Raw genomic sequence first — 21,893 nt, 5'->3', positions numbered from 1 at the left:
AGTAGATGTCCACAGAGGAGTATTGTAAGTGATGGCCTTCCACCAATTTGTTATATGGCCTATGCAACTATGCAAGTCCAACTTAAAGAAATATGACCCATGCAAGTCCACATAATAACACATGACCTATACGAGTCCAACTTGAAAACACATGACATTGGAAAATTGGTCCCCATGGGAGGTGGGTTGGTGAGGAAAGAATCTAAATTGGGTCAATTTCCTTCATTTAATATATAACTCAATTAAGAAAAAGAATTAATAAAATAAATTTATTTCACCCTCTTTATTTTGCTCTTTTTCAATCCCTATTAATATATTTTATTACAATTACACTAGTAAAATTATAACAATCTTTAGGTTTTCTATATTTTAAAGTTTTTTTTTAGTTTTTAGCAATGTTCTGAAAACCAAACCAGGAGTCGACTCAGCCAAATGGCCGGTTCTCGGTTTGAACGGTTGGACCAGTTTGACCGGTTGGTCAGATCGGTAACGTCAGCAAAAACGAAAAACAGGAAAAGAAATCCAGGTTTTTCATGATTTCATCTAACTAAAATTTAAAAACCATCCATCCAACCCTGCAATAATAATAAAACCATCAAAGTTATGTTTACAAATTCAATCCTCAAGTCTAAACTCTAAAGTAAACTCTAGAGTTTAAAAGTTCAAAGTTCAAACATCATTAAAGGTATTTCAAAGTAATATCAAATATAAATCCACCAACGGCTGAAATCTGAACTGAAGTGACTAATCCGGTAAACCAACAACGGCAAGCAAGAAGCAGACTTTTAGATAGCGACGGTGATGATTGAAGAGGTTGAACCATTGAAGACTTGAAGTTGAAGAATGAAGACTTGCAGCAGACCAGCCACAGCAAGGAAGAAGCACTGAAGCAGAGTAGCAGACCGAAGACTTGAAGAGTGAAGACTTGAAGGCTAAACCGCTGAAGCTGAAGCTTGAAGGAGATCCGAGATCGCGAATGGAGGACAGGAGGACGAGGACTAGACTGGAGAGAGTGCAGATCGCGAATGGCAAACAGGCAAAGTAGCAAACAAAAAGAAAAAGGAGAAAAAAAAGTAGCAGACACAGCTTAGTAGCACACAGCTCAACACAAAAGCAAACTCTAAAGTAACGGAAATTTTTTGTCATCTATAGACGATAGGGGTTTTTTCATTATTCCTAGTAGTTGAGGGGTTATATTAGAAAAACAATCCCTGTTTTATAATGTCTGCGGTACAGCTGGCTCTCATACTGGTACTGGGTTTCTGACTTTTGACTAAAAAACAAAATCGGATGAGTTAATACCGAGTAACCAACAAAGGAAGTGAAGTAGCTTTTCTCATTTCTCAGAACAATAAGCAAAGCTAAAGAACTCAGTTTCCAATGGCCTCTTCATTTCTTTCTTCTTCTAATTGTAAATGGAAATACGATGTGTTCTTGAGTTTTAGAGGTTAAGATACTAGAAAGAATTTCACTGACCATCTATATGTTGCCTTAGATCAAAAGGGGATTTTCACGTTTAGGGACGATGAAGAACTTGAGAGAGGAAAGGAAATTTCATCTGAACTCTTGAGTGCAATTGAGAAATCCATGATTTCCATCATAATTTTATCCAAAAACTATGTTTCTTCTACATGGTGTCTAGAAGAACTTGCAAAAATTGTTGAGTGCATAGAGGAGAAGCAACATACTGCTTTGCCAATTTTTTATTATATAAATCCATCTGATGTACGGAATCAGACCGGAGATTTCAAGAAAGCATTTGATAAACATGAAGAAAGTTTCAGGGAGAATAAGCAAAAGGTGGAAAGGTGGAGATCAGTTGTCACTCAAATAGCTAATCTTTCTGGATGGCATTTGCAGGACACATACTGAAAATTATTAATTCTTGCACAGTCTTATTAATTCTCTTTTTGTTTTATCTTAAGCCTTTTGAAGGGAATATAATCGTATGAAGTAAATAGACATTAGCCAAAGTAGCATGCATGGATAATCAAATATGATTTACAACCTACTTTAATTGAATAAGTGATAGATCGAGATTAATACAGTCACTATTTCATACAAATTGGTTTCATATTTCAGGTTCAAAACATTGGATCAGTAAAAGTTAACCCATTAATAATTCGAAACGATCTCTATTTTAAAGTTGAATTTAGTTTCCATGTTAGTTATTGCACAAATTTTGTAAGAAAACTTGTACAATGTTCAATTTTTCTGACTTTAAAGAAGTCATAATAATCTTTATGTTGTAACTCATGACTCTTAGTATATCAGCTGCAACATAATAGTTTACTTATATGTTTCATCTACTGTTCTTCGCAGCCATGAATCTGAAATTATCCAAACAATTGTTAACATGATATCCCAAAAATTGGATACTCCATTCCCAATTAATGTCCCTAAGGACCTTGTTGGAGTAGAGTCTAGGGGTGGGATAAATAATCCGAAAACCGAACCGAACCAAAACCGAATAAAAAATTAGGTTTTTTTACAAACCAGTTCAGTTTTCGGTTTGTGAAATTCAAAAAACGAAAAACCGGTTCGGTTTGAAAAAAATTTCAAACCAGTTAACCGAAAACCGGTTTTACCCTAAATATAAAAGCAAAAAAATTATTATATATAAAATAATAAATATTTGAATTTAGGGACTTAAATGAAACATTGAAGAATTTTAAGGATTAAAGGATAATTTGAAAACCGGTTAACCGGTAACCGAACTAAAAATTCGGTTCGGTTTACATTCGGTTTTTAACCAAAACTGGTCCGGTTTTCGATTTGGATAAACCGGTTCGGTTAACCGGATTATCCCACCCCTAGTAGAGTCTCGTCTTGAGGAATTCATAAAGTACTTAAAGCCACTATCAAATAATGTTGGTTTCATTGGCATAGTGGGAATGGGTGGAATAGGTAAAACTACACTTGCTAGAGTTGTATATGACTGGCTATCAGATCAATATGAAGGTTCTTGCTTTCTTGCCAATGTTAGAGAAGTCTCTCAAAATAGAGGTCTAATTTGTTTACAAGAACAGCTTCTGTCAGAGGTACTTTTCCGTAAAAAATCAAATATATGAGATGTTCAGAAAGGAATCCAATTGATAATAAGAGGGCTATGTCGGAAAAAGGTTTTGCTGGTTCTTGATGATGTTGATAAACAAGAACAACTAAAAGCATTGGTTGCTGCACCTAATTGGTTTGTATCTGGGAGTAGAATCATCATTACAACAAGAGATGAACATTTGCTAATTAGCCATGGAGTCCAATATATATATAAGGTTGGAGGATTGGATCATGATGAAGCTAACGAGCTCTTACAAATGAAGGCTTTCAAACATAAACAACCTACACATGAACATTTTGAGATGTCAAAGCATGTCATAAACTACACACAAGGCCTTCCGTTAGCTTTTGTAGTTGTGGGATCATTTTTGTGTGACAGAAGTGTTGACAAATGGAAAAGCGCCTTGGATAGGCTAAAAGAACATCCTGATGAAGAAATTTTGAGAGTACTTAGAATAAGTTACGATGGACTAAAGAACACAGAAAAGCAAATATTCTTATATATAGCATGCTTCTTGAAAGGGAGGGATAAAGGTCGAGTAATGGAAATACTAGATGCTTGTGGGTTTTACCCTGATATTGTGATGAGACCCCGCTAGTGCATGTTTTCAGCAGAAGGAAAAAGCATGGACAGAGAGGATAAAATGGCACATTTCTACTCAACAAGCAGGGGACAGGTGACATCCTTGGATTGGAATTGGAATAATTCTTTTAGAATGAAGTTGGGCATAAAAAGGGTGACAGGGAATATTGTTGGAATCAGAGAAAAAATGGGAAATTGGGACTGGGGAGGTACTGGCCCTCGAAGCTAGCAGATTATTGTTATTTTTGTGTTCTTTTGTCTGTTCTGGGAAATCAGCCTTGTTATTCTCTATTCATCTTTTCTTTTAAATTTTGATACTCTTGAGAAAGTTGTATTGAACCCTTGATTATTAATACACATATTGAAAATATTCAGAATGTTTGATTGAGTGACTGTGTTGTGTGTTGTGGCCGTGGATCTGTTGCTAGAAATTGTAGTGCCTATGAGTTTTCTGCAGGTGGAATAGCAAGAGAGATTGAACGAAATAGCAAGGTCCGAACAAATTGGTATCAGAGTAGGTGACATTTGGGGAATGGTTGGAACAAGGATGGAAAAACGATTAGATGTTGTGGAGAAGGACATGCGAACAATGAGAGATTGTTTGCTGGAAATCCAAGCTTGGATTAGGCGTAAGGATGAAGAAGAAGTTAGAAGAGCTGAAAGGGGTGGTTCAACAGAGAGCCCCGTGTTAGACCAGTCGTCACAGTCACAAAATTAAACCTAAATACCGTAGTTAGCGGTAAGCAGGATCGAATCCACAGGGAGCAAGACTAACAACCTAATGTATTTTAAGTAGCGGAAATGAAATTGGCAATTGATTAATGAAACTAAATAGACTAAATGCAAATAATCAAATAGTGAAATTAAAACAAATAAAGACTTTATAATAAAAATGTTTCCGTTACGGTTTTGGTTCGACACGAGACCGACTCACACAATTCTCCTCCACTCTCTACGATCCCCTAAACCTACAAGGCAAGGTAAATCAATGAAATGGCTTCCCGACACTCTAGGTATAATCTATCCTTTCTCACCCTATCACTCAATTTCGATTGGTTAAAGACTATCATTGAGTGTCGATAAACACTACAAGACAATACCACTAGTTGGTACGCGATTAACAAATACAATTTGTCAACACGTAATATCCAATCAACCAACTTCACAATAAACGCAACAATAGTAGAAATTAAATTAAACCCGAACACAACTCAATTACAATCAATGCGAAGTAATAAAAAGCAATATTCATCATTTAATAATTTCAAACCAACGTTTACCATTCAGCAAGTTCTATGAAAACATTAAATCATAATGGACAACAATATTCATCACAAGTTATGTTCAAATCATATTAAAGTATCGAAATCAAACATGAAATGAAAACAAATATAATCCGAAGCACAATACTACCAAATGTCCTATAATCGGGCTCATCCAACTAGTCGAGAGATGATGAGGAGAGTCGTGGAGTCAATCCCGATCTCGCCTATGCCGTAACAGACAATCGGGAACTTAGCCACTCATGGTGGTGATGACGGAGGCCAAAATGGTGGAAACGAAGCTGACCATGGCAGAGAGGAGGTAACCGACAGCGATATGATGCAAAGAAGGGGTGAAAACAACCAACGGATAGCTCGAAATACGAACAGCCGCACTCGTCGGAAAACATTAATTTTCCGGCGGGTCTTCCGAAAAATGGTGGTAGAAATGGGATCCGAAGGTACCGATGGAAAGCTCTGGTGATGGGGAGTTCAGATTAGGTCCTAGGGAGGTGAGAAGTCGCCAGAAATGAGCAGGATCTGGGTTGGAAGATGAAGAGGAGCGACGGCAAAATCGCAGATTCTGGCAGTTTTTGCAGTGGTTGAAGCTAGGGAAGTGTAGATCCGGCCGTAGGGAAGAGAGATCGAATAGATCCGACCGTGGGGAAGGGAGATCGACCCTTGGGGAGCTGAAACTTCGCTTGAAAACGGCCAAAACTGGCCTGGAAGATGAACAGTCACGATGGTGGAAGACGAAACGCCGCGGCTACGTTCCATGATTCACGGTGGTGGTTCGGGACGATGGAAATGACGACGATCTGTGCACGAGGAAGCCGAAGAGTCGTCGGAGGTCACCGAAAATGGAAGACGAAGGGTCGTCGGAAAAGATGATGAACAACGCCCCTTTTCACACGAACTTCTGTTTTCTTTTATAGAACAAATTGCAAAATATCAGTTTGGTCCCTACATAATTGAAAATCACAAAATTAGCCCCTTAAAACATGACATTTTACCCCTTAAACAGCATAAATGAGACAAAATCACCCTTAATCCATAAACCACAACCTAATATCAACTCATATACTTTCCAAAATCATTCCAAACACGTTAAATTCATAAGAAAAATATTAGGAAGTGATTTTCGTGAATAAATTCATAAATTCTTTAATTGTCTCAATATACTTCAATTTAATCACACATGGGGTATTTTTATCACCAAAATAGAGTCACTTTCATGACTCTAACACCCCGTAAACAATACAGGCAACACAGAGGGGGAAAATGGGGACCCTAACGCAAATATGAATGACGAAAATGGAATAGATGGCCGACATCATCCAGGATACGCTTGCCGAAAAATCGGGATGCCAGTCTTCGTCGGAGAGGATCCGTATGGGTGGTTGTTCCGGATAGAAAGGTACTTTAACATGTATCAAGTGGTAGAGGAGGAGAGGCTGAACACGGTGGCTGTGTGTTTGGAGGGAGACGCCATAAATTGGTTCCAGTGGATGGAAATCCGCGCTCCTGTCACGACTTGGGCAGCGTTTAAACTGTCTCTGCTTCAGCAGTTCGGAGGATCCCAAGATGGTGGTCCGTATGAGGCGTTGATGGGAATCTGGTAGACCGAAATAGTGGAGGACTACCGCCATAAGTTTGAAGCCCTGTCAGCACCATTGAAGGATAAGAAGGAAGATTTACTTTGGGCTGCGTTTCTGAATGGGCTAAAACCTGAATTAAAAGCTGAGGTTAGATTGGGCCAACCCACTTCCATTATCCAGCTAATTGAACTGGCCCAGAAGATAGAAGAAAAAAATTAGGCCTTGGAAGAATTAAAACATGGGCTAAATAAGGGTGTTAAGTCTAGTATGGGTAGTGGAATTAATAGAGTAAATTGGGCCTATAGTGGTGGATCGGGAAAAAAAATTTTGGCAGTAGGAAAAAGGGTCAAAGCTTGCACATAACTCTAATCCATTGGTTCCTTCAGGTAGCGCGAATTTAAACTCCAGCCAACATCAAAATTTTTCTGCCCAATTAGGCCGCCAATGGAACGAGAGAACCAGCCATTTTTCTCCAAACTCTAGTCAACGTAGCAACAGCAACTCTGTCCAGTAGCAACCGAGCAGCTAAGTTTTCAGAAAAGAATTTCCTTTCAAACAGATGACAGAACTTGAGATCCAGAGGAAGAAGGCACGTGGGGTTTGTTTCCGATGTGACGCGAAATTTTTTCCAGGCCACCGATGTGGGGACAAGTAGTTCCACGTCGTGTTGATTGAGGAGGACGAGAGTCAAGATGAGCCAAATGATGTTGGGGCAGATCTGAGTGAGACCGTGGAGGAGCAACTACCAAATGATGCGAAGCTTTCAATTAGTTTAGTCGTGGGAATCTCAAGTCCGAAAACCATGAAGGTAAAGGGAAAAATCAGAGGGGCTGAAGTGATAGTGTTGATTGACAGTGGAGCATCGCATAATTTTATTAGCAAGGGTGTGACTGAGAAGTTGGGATTACCAGTGACGCAGACGCAAACCTTCGGGGTACGTGTGGGTGATGGATATCGGGTGCAATGTGAGGGAGAATGTAGGGAGGTACGGTTGGACATTCAAGGGACTTCGATTATACATAATTTTTTTTCGTTTGAGATGAACAGTGCAGATATGTTTTTGGGTGTGGCATGGTTGGAAACTTTGGGGGAGACAACGGTGGATTGGAAAACACAGGTAATGAAGTTCAAACTAGAAGATAGAGTTGTGAAATTTGTGGGTGACCCTTCTCTAAGCAAAACTCTGATTTCCTTAAAAGCTATGCTTCGGACAATTCAACGCGAGGGACATGGGTGTTTTGTGGAATTTGGTAATTTGCAGAAGCTAGGTGAATCACAAGTTGAAGAGGACAGCGGCATTCTACCAATTCTGGTTCGGTATCAGTCAATCTTCTCTTCACGTCCAGGATTACCGCCGCCAAGGACCTAAGATCACTCCAACCTCCTCCCCGGCTCCCAACCCCCAAATATTAGACCCTATCGTTATCCCTACTACCAAAAAAATGAGATAGAAAAACTAGTGAGTGAGATGTTAGCTGCCGGTATCATTAAGCCCAGCCTTAGCCCCTTTTCTAGCCCAGTGTTATTGGTGAAAAAAAAAAGACGACGGTTGGCGATTTTGTGTTGATTATAGGGCTCTTAATAAGATCACGGTTCCGGATAAGTTTCCCATCCTAGTGGTTGACAAATTGTTTGATGAATTAGAAGGAGCTTCCATTTTTTCCAAACTAGATTTGAAGTCGAGCTACCACCAGATTTGAGTAAAGGATGGGGACACCCACAAAACGGCTTTTAGGACACACGAAGGGCATTATGAGTTCTTAGTCATGCCCTTTGGGTTGACTAATGCCCCAGCCACTTTCCAAGCCTTGATGAATGACATATTTCGGCCATTTCTACGTCGGTTCAGTTTGGTATTCTTTGATGACATATTGGTTTACAACCATACTAAAGAGGATCATATCCGGCACTTAGAGATCACCCTCAGCACCCTTGAAGAACACCACCTGGTTGCCAATCGGAAATAGTGTTTCTTCAGTCAACGAGAATTAGAATATTTCGGGCATGTCATTTCAGCATGTGGAGTGGCGGTTGATCCTTCCAAAATTGACAGTGTTTTACAGTGGCCAATTCCCAAGGATATCAGGGCATTACGAGGATTTCTGGGTTTGACCCATTACTACCGAAGGTTCGTCAAGGATTACGGGAAAATAGCCATTCCTCTCACCAGTTTACTTAAGAAAGATGCATTTTAATAGAATTCGGAAGCCTAAAAGGCCTTCGATGAGCTTAAGAGGATAATGACTTCAGTTTCAGTGTTAGCTTTGCTAGACTTTACTAAGGAATTTATCATTGAGACTGATGCCTTAGGAAGTGGGTTAGGGGCTGTCCTGATGCAAGAGGGTAGACCGTTGGCTTTTTTTAGCAAAGGCTTATCATCTCAATCGAAGCTTAAATAGGTTTATGAGCAGGAATTAATGGCTATTGTGATGGCAGTTCAAAAGTGGCTACATTATTTATTGGGGCGTCGCTTCATAATTAGGACAGACCAAAGAAGCCTCCATTTTCAAACGGATCAGCGGTTACAAGGTGAAGATCAACAGAAACGGGTTGCTAAACTGATTGGGTTGAATTTTATTATCCAGTATAAACCAGGGGCAGAGAATCGGGTAGCTGATGCATTGTCTAGAAGAGGTGAACAGATGGAATTCGATGGGTTTTTTGTCAGTTATTTTGCAGGTATCGAAGAATTAGAGGATGCTATTCAACAAGATGACAAATTGTGTGGAATTGTTCAAAAATTGTTGTTGGATCCCAATGGCCACCCATCATTCACGTTAGTTGGCCACCGTCTCTTGTGTAATGGCTGCCTAGTTGTACCAAGGAAAGGGGCCCACATTCCACTTCTTCTACATGAGTTTCACTCATCTCCTGTTGGGGGTCACTCAGGTTTCTTTCGCACTTTTAAAAGACTCAGCAGTGTGGTTTACTGGGAGGGCATGAAACGAGATATCAAGGAGTTTGTCGATTCTTGTGCAGTTTGTCAACAAAATAAATACCAGCCCTTGAGTCCCGCAGCCTCTATCTATTCCTGAGCAGGTTTAGGAAGACATATCTATGGATTTCATCACCGGGATTCCCAAAACAAATAGTGCCGATACCATCCTGGTCGTGGTTGACCGACTGACTAAGTACAACCACTTCTTGACCCTTAAGCATCCCTACACGGCCACGGATGTTGCCCACCCTTTTATCAAGGAGATTGTCCGGCTACATGGGTTTCCTCGCTCCATTGTATCCGATCGCGATTAGGTTTTCATCAGTCACTTTTGGAAGGAGTTGTTTAAACACTTGGGCACGCAACTTCGCATGAGCTCGGTATACCACCCTCAAACTGATGGCCAGTCGGAAGTGATCAATCGATGTATTGAAACGTACCTTCGCTGTTTTGTGAGTAGCCAGCCTCGCCAATGGCCTAAATGGATCTCTTGGGCCGAGTTCTAGTTTAATACGCTTTCAACAGCTCCACAGGTATGACTCCTTTTAAAACACTTTATGGTCGTGATCCTCCCACTCCTCTTAAATTTTTGGATCATGGTTCACCGGTTGACGAAGTGAACTGTCAACTGCAAACTCAAAATATCATCCTTGCTGAGTTATAGGATAATCTCCTCAAAGCCCAAACCTGAATGAAACACTATGCCGATGCAAAGCGACGAGAAGTTCAGTTAGAAGTGGGAGATTCGGTTTACCTTAAGTTGCAACCCTACCGACTTCGTTCTTTGGCTCGTCGGTACAATGAGAAACTTAACCCCCGCTTCTATGACCCTTTTGAAGTTAAAGAAAAGATTGGATCAGTGGCCTATCGTCTGGATCTACCCCATTTGACACACATCCATGATGTTTTCCATGTGTCACAACTCAAGAAAACAAAGTACCCACCGCCTACTGCACAACCCTTTCCCGCAGCACTTGACGAGGATTTGGTATTGCAAGTTGAACCTGAAGAGATTCTACGTACGCGAAAACTGTTGAATGTTACTTTGGAAGTCTTAATCAAATGGAAGGGCTTACCCACATATGAGAACACATGGGAGGATTTCACCTCCATTGACCGCCAATTTCCTTTCTTCCACCTTGGGGACAAGGTAGCTCTCCTTGGGGAGGGTAATGATGAGACCCCGCTGGTGCATGTTTTCAGCAGAAGGAAAAAGCGTGGACAGAGAGAATAAAATGGCACTTTTCTACTCAACAAGCAGGGGACAGGTGGCATCCTTGGATTGGAATTGGAATAATTCTGTTAGAATGAAGTTAGGCGTAAAAAGGATGACAGGGAATATTGTTGGAATCAGAGAAAAAATGGGAAATTGGGACTGGGGAGGTACTGGCCCTCGAAGCCAGCAGATTATTGTTATTTTTGTGTTCTTCTGTCTGTTCTTGGAAATCAGCCTTGTTATTCTCTATTCATCTTTTCTTTTACATTTTGATACTCTTGAGAAAGTTGTACTGAACCCTTGATTATTAATACACATATTGAAAATATTCAGAATGTTTGATTGAGTGACTGTGTTGTGTGTTGTGGCCGTGGATCTGTTGCTGGAAATTGTAGTGCCTATGAGTTTTCTGCAGGTGGAATAGCAGGAGAGATTGAACGAAACAGCAAGGTCCTAACATATTGGAATATCAGTACTTGTTGAAAAATCACTAATAGCCATATCAGATGATAAGTTCTGGATGCATGATCTGCTACAAGTAATGGGCTGGGAAATTGTTCGTGAAAAGCACCCTCATAAGCCTGGCAAATGGAGCAGATTATGGTTATGTAAGTATATTTATCATGTTCTGGAAGAAAAAACGGTAAGATAGTATAGTAAACATGACAAGCACAAACATTATTTTGTTGAATGATAGCTCTAGGTAATCTCTGTACTATTTATTCTTTTCCTTTCTTGTTTTTCGGGGGAACACATGCTGTTGAATGTATAATCCTTGACCAGCCAAAGGAGGGAATTACATACTTGAATGGAAAATCCTTTTCAAACATGAGCAATCTGAGACTACTCCAAATTACTAGCTTTCAGCTTTCTGAGAACCTTGAATACCTATCTAATGAGTTGCGAATTCTAGATTGGCATGGTTACCCTTCAAAGACTTTTCCTCCAAGCTGCCACCCAGAGAACCTTTTTGAACTAAATATGTGCTACAGCCAAATTGAGTATCTTTGGGATGGCACAAAGGTACATATCATAATTATTTTCTTTGCATAAATAGTAATTTTAATAAGAATAATATTACACATATAACTTTCTCATATAACATTTCTCATACAACATAATGTGGTAAAAGATGATTGGGTAAAAATTTAATTTTAATTTACAATCAACTAATCATATTTTACCACATAATGTTATATAAGAAATGTTGTATGTGTAGTATTACTCTCTTACAAAACCAATTCTTTTATTTACTAATTTCTTTGTTTTTTTTTTTTTCCTTGTTAATTCTTACAGTCTTTTGGGAAGTTGAAGGCCATTGATCTCAGTCACTCCTGCAAGCTTATCAGAACTCCAGATTTACGAAGGTCCCAAACCTTGAGCGACTCAATCTTGAAGGTTGTACAAGATTGCTCGAGGTTCACCCATCTGTTGGAGTTCTCAAAAGGCTGATTGTATTGAACTTGAAACATTGTAAAAACCTTGTGAACTTTCCTTGTGATGTCTACGGTTTGAAATCTCTGAAGATTCTTAATCTTTATGGCTGCTCAAAACTAGACAAATTGCCCCCAAATTTGGGGGAAGTCAAGTGTTTGGAGGAGCTAGATGCAAGTGGGACTTCAATAAGACAAGTACCATCCTCCCTTGTATGCTTGAGGAGCCTTAAAAAACATTAGCTCTACGTGGATGCATAGACTCCATGTGTTTGATAATGCCTCATCTAACAGTTTTCTCCTCTCTAAAAATATTAGATCTTGGTGATTGCAATATCTTGGAAGGAGCAATCCCTAATGATATTGGCTCCTTATCCTTGTTAGAAGAATTAAATTTAAGCAGAAGCAATATTTTTAGTCTACCGGAAAGCATGAAGCAACTTTTGAAACTTAGAATTCTATGCTTGGAAGAGTGCCAGAAGTTGCAGTCTTTGCCAGAGCTTCCTACAGGAATAATTTTTATTGGTGCAGAAAACTGTACCTTGTTGGACGTGGAAACATTGTCTAGTGCACTGAAACGAAGCACTTCTGCACACATTGCACTACATTTTTTCAATTGTTCAAAATTGGTTGACAATCATGGTAGGATAGACAGCTTGGAAGTTACATTGCTGAAACGTTGGCTTAAGGTATCTCTCTCTTTCTCTCTCTTTATTAGTGTGTGAGTAGATAATCTTGAATATTACAACATTATGGTCTTCAATTGCATCATTCTTCAAGTAATCACTTATTCACTTTTAGGATAAAACTATCAATCTTATAGTACAAAAACAATTCTGCATTATATTAGTATAATTACTAAATGATTCACACTTAACAGGGATATATACACCCCAAAAGTACTTGATGCCTCTAATAGTTTACACTTTCACAAACTCTCTGTGCTTTTTCTACACCAACTTAATTTCCAATTTGATTCACACATTAAAATTAATGTTCAGAGAAGAGGTGAAGAGAGGAAATCTAGAGAAAACTGAAAGGAGTGGACGAATATGCAGAACTATACATTTACCCAAAAAAAAAAAAGAATATGGAGAACTATAGAAAAAAAACGTAGCTGTGATCTCTGAACAATTGTTAGAGGGTTTATTTGCATGTCTCAATTGAGTTTACATAGTATGTGATAATCAAATATTTATAAATTAGCTTATGCTTTTCAGCACTAGTAATGTGAAATATGGCACTAACTCCTTGATATTGTAACACCCTAAAACTAGTAAGTAGATTTATCGCTTCCAAATTTTTCCTATTGAATGCTATCGTAAGAATGCAATTGTGGCAAAAAAATAAAAAATAAAAAATTAATAAATGGGTTATAGTTGGCACATATTATATAATCATGCTTATTAGTAATGCTCGCAATTTCATGTTATAGGATCTTTGTAATCATTCTTCTCAATTTCATTTTTGTCTTCCCGGAGGAAAATTCCAGAGTGGTTCAGCGATTCAAGTGATTGGTATTCAGTAGAAACCCTAGTACCTTCCCACAGGCTTGATGAACTCATGGGATTTGCTATGTGTGCTGTATTTGCAGTTCTTGGTTATCCATATAAATTAGAACCGATAATCATAAATTGTCTCTTAAGCATTGGTTCAATGGATTACAATTTCAAATTTGCCATCCCTGGTTTCACAACTATTGATTTTGACCACATTTGGCTAACCTATTTGTCAAGTGAGTTGTTTCCCTTAAACAACTTGCCAACTGGTGAAATACATGTTTATGCTACCTTTCATGTATCATCCAATGGTGCAATGATGCCCATTGGCACAGTGAAAGGGTGTGGGATTCGTTTAGTTTACGAGCAAGACAATGGATATATGGGTCCTGGTTACACTATTGAGGAAACTCTAGAAGTGGGAAGTTCATCATCACATTGCATTTCTCTTGTATTTATGAAACACAACTTCAGGAAATTTGAACTTCTCCCACTGATAACAGAGATAAAACTAGCACTTCCTAGACAGACAAGTACTCCTGACCAACCTAAGGAAGAAATTACACTCTCAATGAATGGTGTTTTCCCTAATATTGCTCCCAACATTATTGAATATCCTTGGGAGGACCTAAAGGTATTCTATTTTGATTTCTTTGCATATATGGTAAATTTTTATGGAAGCAATGCTTTTTTTTTCTGTGTTTTAACTATTTTTTGTATTATTTTATTTCTTACTTGCAGTATTTCAAAAAGTTGAAAACCGTTGATTTTAGTCACTTCAATGAGCTTATCAGAACACCAGACTTTACAGAGTTTCCTGACCTTGGGCAACTCAAATTTGAAGGTTGTACAAGATTGCTGAAGGTTCATCCATCTGTTGAAGCTCTCAAAGGGCTAATTGTATTGAATTTGAGAAATTGCAAAAATCTTGTGAGCTTTCCTAGCAACATCTGTCGTTTGAAATGTCTCAAGATTCTTAATCTTCATGGCTGCTCAAAATTGAACAAACTACCCCAGAATTTGGGGAGAATTGAGAGTTTGGAAGAGCTGGATATAAGTGGTACTGCAATTAGAGAAGTACCATGTTCCATTGTACGATTGGGAAATCTTAAAATGCTATTCCTGAAAAACTGCCAATGCCTTCAGTATTTACCGGAGCTTCCACCAAAATTATTTTTTGTTGGGGCAGAAAACTGTACTTCCTTAGATGTGGAAACATTAACTACCGCCCTAAAACAGAGCACTTGTACATACATTGCACTGCATTTTTTTAATTGTTCAATACAGGTCGACAATCGCGGCAAGATAGAAAGCTTGGAAGTTATGTTGCTGATACAATGGCTTCAGGTCTCTTTCCTCTCTCTCTGTTGATTATTCCGAGTACAATATCATTGTAGTCTATGAGTAGTCAGTTACATATATTTAGAATAAAAGTAATAATCAAACATATATTACTAAAAACAAAAAAACATGCATGTACGCCCAAAAAGTAGTCATTCTCAACAATAGACTTGGCTCATAGTATGCACATACTCACAATCTCTGAGGACATCCTATACATAGATTTGTCTGGTGTGTTTATAAATATCATGTAGGATCATTAAGAAGTAATGTCTATGTTAATTGATTTTAAAGATTGTGACAGAATTAGTTCTCTTAGGAAAGCCACAGGTAGCATTATCTTTATTTCCAGCATCTCTTTTCATTTATGCATGCTTATCATTGATACTCATTATATATCTCATGTTGCAGAATCGCTTTTCTGATCCTCAATTTCGTTATCGATCTTCTCAATGTCAAGCTCTTCAATTTCATATTTGTCTTCTTGGAAGTGAAATTTCAAAGTGGTGTAGTGATTGGAGTAATCAGAGTTCAGTAGACACCCAACTACTATCCAGTAAACATGATGAACTCATGGGATTCGCTTTGTCTGTAGTATTTAAATTTTCCTGGTTTTTCGCATGGAGGAAATGCAACAAAAATTCAATGCCATTTAAGCATAGGTTCAAGGAATTATAAATTCAAATTCATCATCTCTACTTCCAAAACTGTGAAGTCTGATCATCACCACCTTTGGCTGGGCTATTTTTCAAGCAAGCTGTTTTTTAAACAAGAGTGGCCAAGTGGGGTAGTAGCCATTCATGCTGCTGTTTATATACTCTCCAGAGGTACATTGTATGCTGAAGGTTATGTGAAACAGTGTGGGATTCGTCCAGTTTATGAGCAAGACATTCCTCAAACACCAGTAACGAAAAGTTCATCATCACCTAATTGCATTCCTCCAATATTTATGAGACGCAGCATCAGGAACTTCGAACTTGTTCCACCAATGACACAGCTGAAACCAGCACCACCTCGTGAAAGTCACAGGCAGACAACACCATCTGACAGTGGTAACCAGAAAGCTCCTGACAACCACATGTGCAGAGCACCCCTAAAGCAAGTTTTCTCGATTGAGGACTTGGGGAATGTTTGAAAGTCTGACCTTTGGTTAGGCTAAGTTGTTTCCAGAACAGAAGTGGCCTATTCGTCTAGAGCAACAGGTTGAATCGTTACAAGAGCTTCCCATGGGTGGTCTCTAGTATTTAGAAGCAATAAATTGCAAACCATCCGAACACATTGTACAATAGAGGCTTCTTAAGGACACAGATAGACGATCCAAAGAAGTGATCATTTGTACTACAATAATTTCCAAGAATCAAAGTTGTATACATATCAAAACTTCTTATCCATAGTATTAATACCAACAACCGCATTTTCTTATCCATAATTTAAAGTGAAGAAGAAATATTGTGCAAGAATACTTAAAATTGAATTAACTATATCAATAATTTGTCTCATCGTTTTCTAATTTCTTACTCTCAGTTTTAGGGCGAAAAAGAAAAGAATAAAATCAATTAAGACATACATACCTCAAATCAATAATAAATCTTTGCTTTGTAAAATCTTGTCCCTTTGCTTTCAAAGATCCATGGACCTTATTTTTACTACTAGCAGCCGAAGCAACAATGAACCTTCTACTTTTTTGAAACATTTCTATGATACGAAAACAAATTTCACATGTTTCAAAACACCACTAGAAACATGGCTAAAATATCACAGTAAACCAAACCTTAACTAAAAACCCAATCTTACGGACAATACTCCATCTTCATTTCGGAAACACAAAACAAGTTAAAAATTAATCCATACATACATTACCAAGACCAATTAAACCACTGCAATTCTCATATACTTTCAAAGCCTAAGTTCAAGTGACATTACACAAGCTATAAATCCACCTGATTACGGGAAAATAACTCTGCCAACAACTTTTTGTATCGCTTCACAGCCTGTCTTGACCTTGCACACATTGAAGGACAGAAAAAACAGGAATTTAGCTAAAGGCCCTACTCAAAATACACCAATAGAAGAAGATTTATTAGTATGCAGAAAATCTTCCATGAAATTTGTTAGATCAACATAAATAAGATAGGCATACTGTCAGGATGTAACGACCACTGATTTGCACACATAGAAGCCAAGAAACTTTCATGGAAACTGATTGAATGATCCCAATTCGAGATAATGAGGAAAAAAATGGCATTGAAATTAGACGTTTAAGAAAGTTTAAACATTAAGGCCTGGAAAGATGAACCTAACAGAAGATGCACCATACTTGGAATTCAAATATATGACTTTACATTCTCTTACCGGATTTAAATATTAATACTTATAAACTTAACTGGAAAAATGGTTAAGACTTTGAAATATAAACAAACAGGAGATATGACATTCGAGAAGACAACATAGACACATCTAAATAGTCATTTTGAACTTCAAACTTGCAGTAGTACATGGTAAATTAAAGGAGTGCATGTTGGCATACAGCTAAGGACTAAACCATCAGTAATTTGAATCAAATAAATTTTGCTTGAACTTTTACTAACTTCCCCAAAATTACTTCAATGTTAAAGTGACAATTCCACAACAGTTACACAGTTACTTACAAAACACTCTTATCAGTCAAGACATAATCATATGTAGAAAAGTTCAAATAGTTACACAAGCAGCTATGATGTATTAATATAAATTAATAACTTCCAAAAAATATTGTTGGTACCTTTAAACTCTCTTAGATCATTACATACAAAAGACCAGGTGCTTCCCTCTGAATCAACTTTTTTGTAGCTTCAGGGGTAACGTCTCTTGGGGTGAAGCCAGTGCCACCTTGTCCAAAATATATTCAAAAAAGAAAAAGAAAAGGTCAGGATAACCCAAAAAACAAATTCACCCACAGAATTTAACTAGCTGAATACAATCTGAAAGTTACCAAGGGTAAGGATGAGATCCATTCCATCAATATCATGCCATCTCTGGATAACATCTTTGATTTTCCCTACATCATCTGGGAACTACAGCTGTTGCAACTACCCTCGCTCCACCTAACCTTTCTGATGAGGATTTAAAACAGAAACAACTCTAGGCCCATTGAAAATTAAACGTGTTCAATATCTTTTACTATCAAAATGCAATGCAGAAACAGAAAGATAAAGGTAGAAAACATTTTTCTTATTTTTCTAATAATTTGAACTAAATGGAAATCCATTGTTCACTCAGAACTAGACCAAAGTTTCTGCATCGTTCTACTATGCATGTCTAGCATATTAAATTTAAGAAGTGTACAACATTTTTAATGAATCAGTTAATCGGCCATGGCTCACACAACCAAAGGCCTTTAGTTAAATGGTCATTAATGCTTTCAAAAAGATTTCAAGTTTGGTCAATTCTTCAAATAGTCAAGCATTACAAAATAGGATAGTTCTAAAGTGTTGTCAGTTTATTTATAGTTCAATGCTCACAAGGAAGTTCTAATACAAGCACAATAGAAGCAAAAATAACAAAGAACACCACCAAGATGACTTGATGATTGCCATACTATTTCCAGAATACTGTTGCATAGCATTTAGTACTTTCCATGTTTCACTTTGACAAGGAGTAATATCAGCTTGGCTTTTTACTATGGCATCAAGTAAGTGACCCTTCTGAAACAATGATTCAGAGAGGTGCATCCAGATGCTATTAAGTTTAGGTAATGATCTTCGCATTCCCAATTAAGGACACCTTAGAGAAGATGATCCCAAAGATTGAGTCATCCAAGGACATAAAGATACTAATCATCCACTGTTTTCTATATACTGTTCCATATCTAACTCATATAAGGCAGAACATCAGCTCTGCTCTATCACTGTAGCATCCATAAAGATTTTAAACCTACTGAGTCAAAAAGGTGTACCTAGATGCCTTTTCTTTGTTTCGCTTTTTAAAAAAGGATATATACACAGGAAGCATTAAAAAAGGATATGTACAATAAAAGTGAAGTTTTTGGGGGGTTTTTTGTGATTATAAGGATGGTATGAAAGAACACATAGGTTTTTTGTAATTATAAGGATGGTGTGAGAGGACATGTGTTTTTATGCTTTATTTTCAAGATTTGGTTAATTTTTGAGAGTATTTTAATTTAGAGGAACATTCTCTCAGTCACCATTTAATTTAAGATTTGTAAACCCTTGGATTGTGTAACTATTATGTGAAGTTGAAGACTGATATTTAGAATGAAAATTTAATCTCTTTAGTATGAAAAGTAACAATTTATAGCAAAATTTGAGAGAAAAGCTTAGTGAATTACAATTTCAAACTTTAAATATTTTCTTTTAAAATCAGTTAACATACACCTTATTAAAATCTTAATAGTTTGAATAACATACACAGTTTTACTATAATTAGATGGATAAGATCAATGTTGTGAAAATTGAGTGATTGGAAGAAGAAAGGAATGAAAGTAGTTTTATAGGAGGAATTGTTAAACTGTAATTATTCAACAAAGTATAGTTTTAAAAAGGAAAAACAAATAGACAGTTGTATCCATGCAAACTTGAAAATAAAATAAAAAAATCAGACTTTCAGTAGACATTTTGGTTAATCTTCAAGTACATAAACTGTGAAGCGATTAATCTTGGAGCAAGTATGTTGAACAATAAAGATCAGTGCAGAAAAGATGTTAAATAAAAGAAAATCAGCAAATTAATCTTAATCTCATGTTTTGTCTAGCAGCCAATGAATAAGCATTAGCTTGACCTTCGTAATCCAATAAACTTGTAATGGGTATTATAAGTTTCAGAAAAAGAAAAAGACATGCCAATGAATTACAAAGCAAAGGTCAAGTACATTTTGTGTTAGGTTGCTCAAGCCCCAAATAAATATTTGAACTATTGAGGTTGACCTATTTCATGAAACCTCAAATCGATCGTGATTAACAATTGTAATACAACTAAATGGCCTTGATATAAAAAAAAAAAAAAAAAAAAAAAAAAAAAAAAAAAAAAAACTTCAAAACATCTATATAATGCTTCTGTTTCACTCACATATCAATCATTTCTACCACCTTGGTCTAACTATTTCGTGTCATCAACACATTTCTAACCTTTTCATGGTTCAGAACGAACCACATCTTTCTGAGGTTTATCCATATATTGAATCACAGAGCAGAAAGAAATTACTATGAAAAAGAACTGGTATGGAAACATATGCATTAGAAATTATTTCTCGCACACGCTACACATTATACTGGGCCAAACTTATGATTAAATAAAATGTGTCCATTATAATACAGGATTACACACAAAATGATGTAGCAGCATACATAAGTTATAATTGTTATGGGAACACAATAAATGAGTGTAATATCTCAACAGACAAATGTGACACAATAAAAAAAAAAAAAAAAAAAAAAACCACCACCCAATAGACTCACCTAACAATGCAGGGAAACGTCAAGAATTAGGATACACATGTAAAATGGAAGGTGAACTCACTTCTGCCTTCTTGACCGTGTAGACCTCTCCCAACGCTACTTCACTAAAAAAGCATTAGGCCCTCAGGATTTTTCTTATCAGTGTATCCCCTTGCCAAACTATTGTGAAAGATTCTTAAAAAGTTAATTAGTCTTGCAGTGCAGATACACCTGAACACAAACACACACACATCCATTACAAGTGCACATGAACACACACACACACACAAACAATGGGAGAGTGAGAGAACCATATAGCCAGTTGCTGGTGCTTCAGGATGCGCTATTCTCAGTCCTTGGCTAGGTATTCCCACAAAATTAGTCAACCAAGAACCTGCAGAGTGGAGAATTTTTACAGCAGATGGAGTAGAATATAACACATCACATTAACTGCAAAAGTTTTTTCTCTTTAATTTCTGTAAATTAATTGCAACTTACCATGCCAGAGGAGCATTCTTATCAAATTCTCCTTCCCTTTCAAGTGAAAAAACTTCTTCGAGTTCAAGAGACCAATCCTGAGGATATTATAAAGGTTCAGAATGTCATTCATGGAAAACCATATATATGTAGACCAACCAACAAAAAGTCATCACCAGCAAAGTAAGTTCTCAGGGTTCAAGATAATCTAAGACTAAACCCACCGTTTTGAGATGTGTTTAGGACAATGCACATTAAGAGTATCTGCTAATGCCCACTGCAGCAGAAAAAAATATCCTTCCATATTTTACTGTTAGTACTACTTATACATGACTATTTAATTATATTTAATAATAGACAAATCAAAAGACTAAATAGCAAAATTTTACCATACTAAATACACACAACCGTACGATAGACATAAAACAGGTAAATATAGGTATCTAGGACATACTCTTCAATACTACTGATCCTAAACCAATGGCAACTTTGCTTGTAATCAATGGATGAGAAGCTGCAACATCAATACCCTCTGCAACAAAATTTTTAATACAAAATTAGATTAAACAGAATGAATGGTTGAGAATTTATGTCAACTCTTCAGTCAAGAATTTAAGTTAAATGCTCGTTTTGTATTGAGAAGCTTGTGATTTTGGTTTAGAGTGAAGTAACAGGCATATGAAGGCACATAACAGTATGAAAGTAAAAATACAGAGCAGATTTAAAGCTTACAAAACCAATTATCATTAAAAAGGAAAAAGTTAAAAGTAATAATACATGAACCAAGTAAAATACTGGCCTGTAATGGAACTGGGCCAGTAAGGAGGTATGCCTCTAGAGGAACATGTCAGCAACTACAGAAAGGTGTACTGCAACTCTGGGATATAAAAACATGAACACATAACTCACACCAATCAAAACAATCAACGGCTTTAACCTTATGAGCCTCCTCTTTTAAAATCTTTGGTGTCCCTCGAAAAGCCCTCCACATGACCATTGGGTCCCAACTAAGACTAGAAGTCTTTTCAAGCACATTTGTAACTATCACAGGTTCACCT

At 37.2% G+C, this 21,893-nt stretch overlaps 1 protein-coding gene across 1 annotated transcript; it reads left to right on the top strand.

The window, feature by feature from the left end:
• The first annotated feature begins 2,894 nt into the window (after positions 1-2,894).
• LOC116130665 (TMV resistance protein N-like) lies at positions 2,895-3,656 on the top strand. The gene is made up of 2 exons (XM_031416392.1): positions 2,895-3,041; positions 3,123-3,656. The coding sequence occupies exons 1-2, from the start codon at positions 2,895-2,897 to the stop codon at positions 3,654-3,656; spliced, it is 681 nt and encodes a 226-aa protein (XP_031272252.1).
• The last annotated feature ends 18,237 nt before the right edge of the window (positions 3,657-21,893 follow it).

Source organism: Pistacia vera, unplaced genomic scaffold, assembly GCF_008641045.1.
Source record: "Pistacia vera cultivar Batoury unplaced genomic scaffold, PisVer_v2 Contig223, whole genome shotgun sequence".
In the NCBI taxonomy this organism is placed as follows: domain Eukaryota; kingdom Viridiplantae; phylum Streptophyta; class Magnoliopsida; order Sapindales; family Anacardiaceae; genus Pistacia; species Pistacia vera.
The sequence above is the reverse complement of the archived record's forward strand: the minus strand, read 5'-3'. Positions and strand labels throughout refer to the sequence as shown.

Bases quoted from the DNA above. Each gene is read 5' to 3' on its own strand.
- LOC116130665 (XM_031416392.1), top strand. From the start codon at position 2,895: ATGGGTGGAATAGGTAAAACTACACTTGCTAGAGTTGTATATGACTGG. The intron at 3,042-3,122 runs GTACTTTTCCGT...TGTCGGAAAAAG, and splicing joins AAGAACAGCTTCTGTCAGAG to GTTTTGCTGGTTCTTGATGA.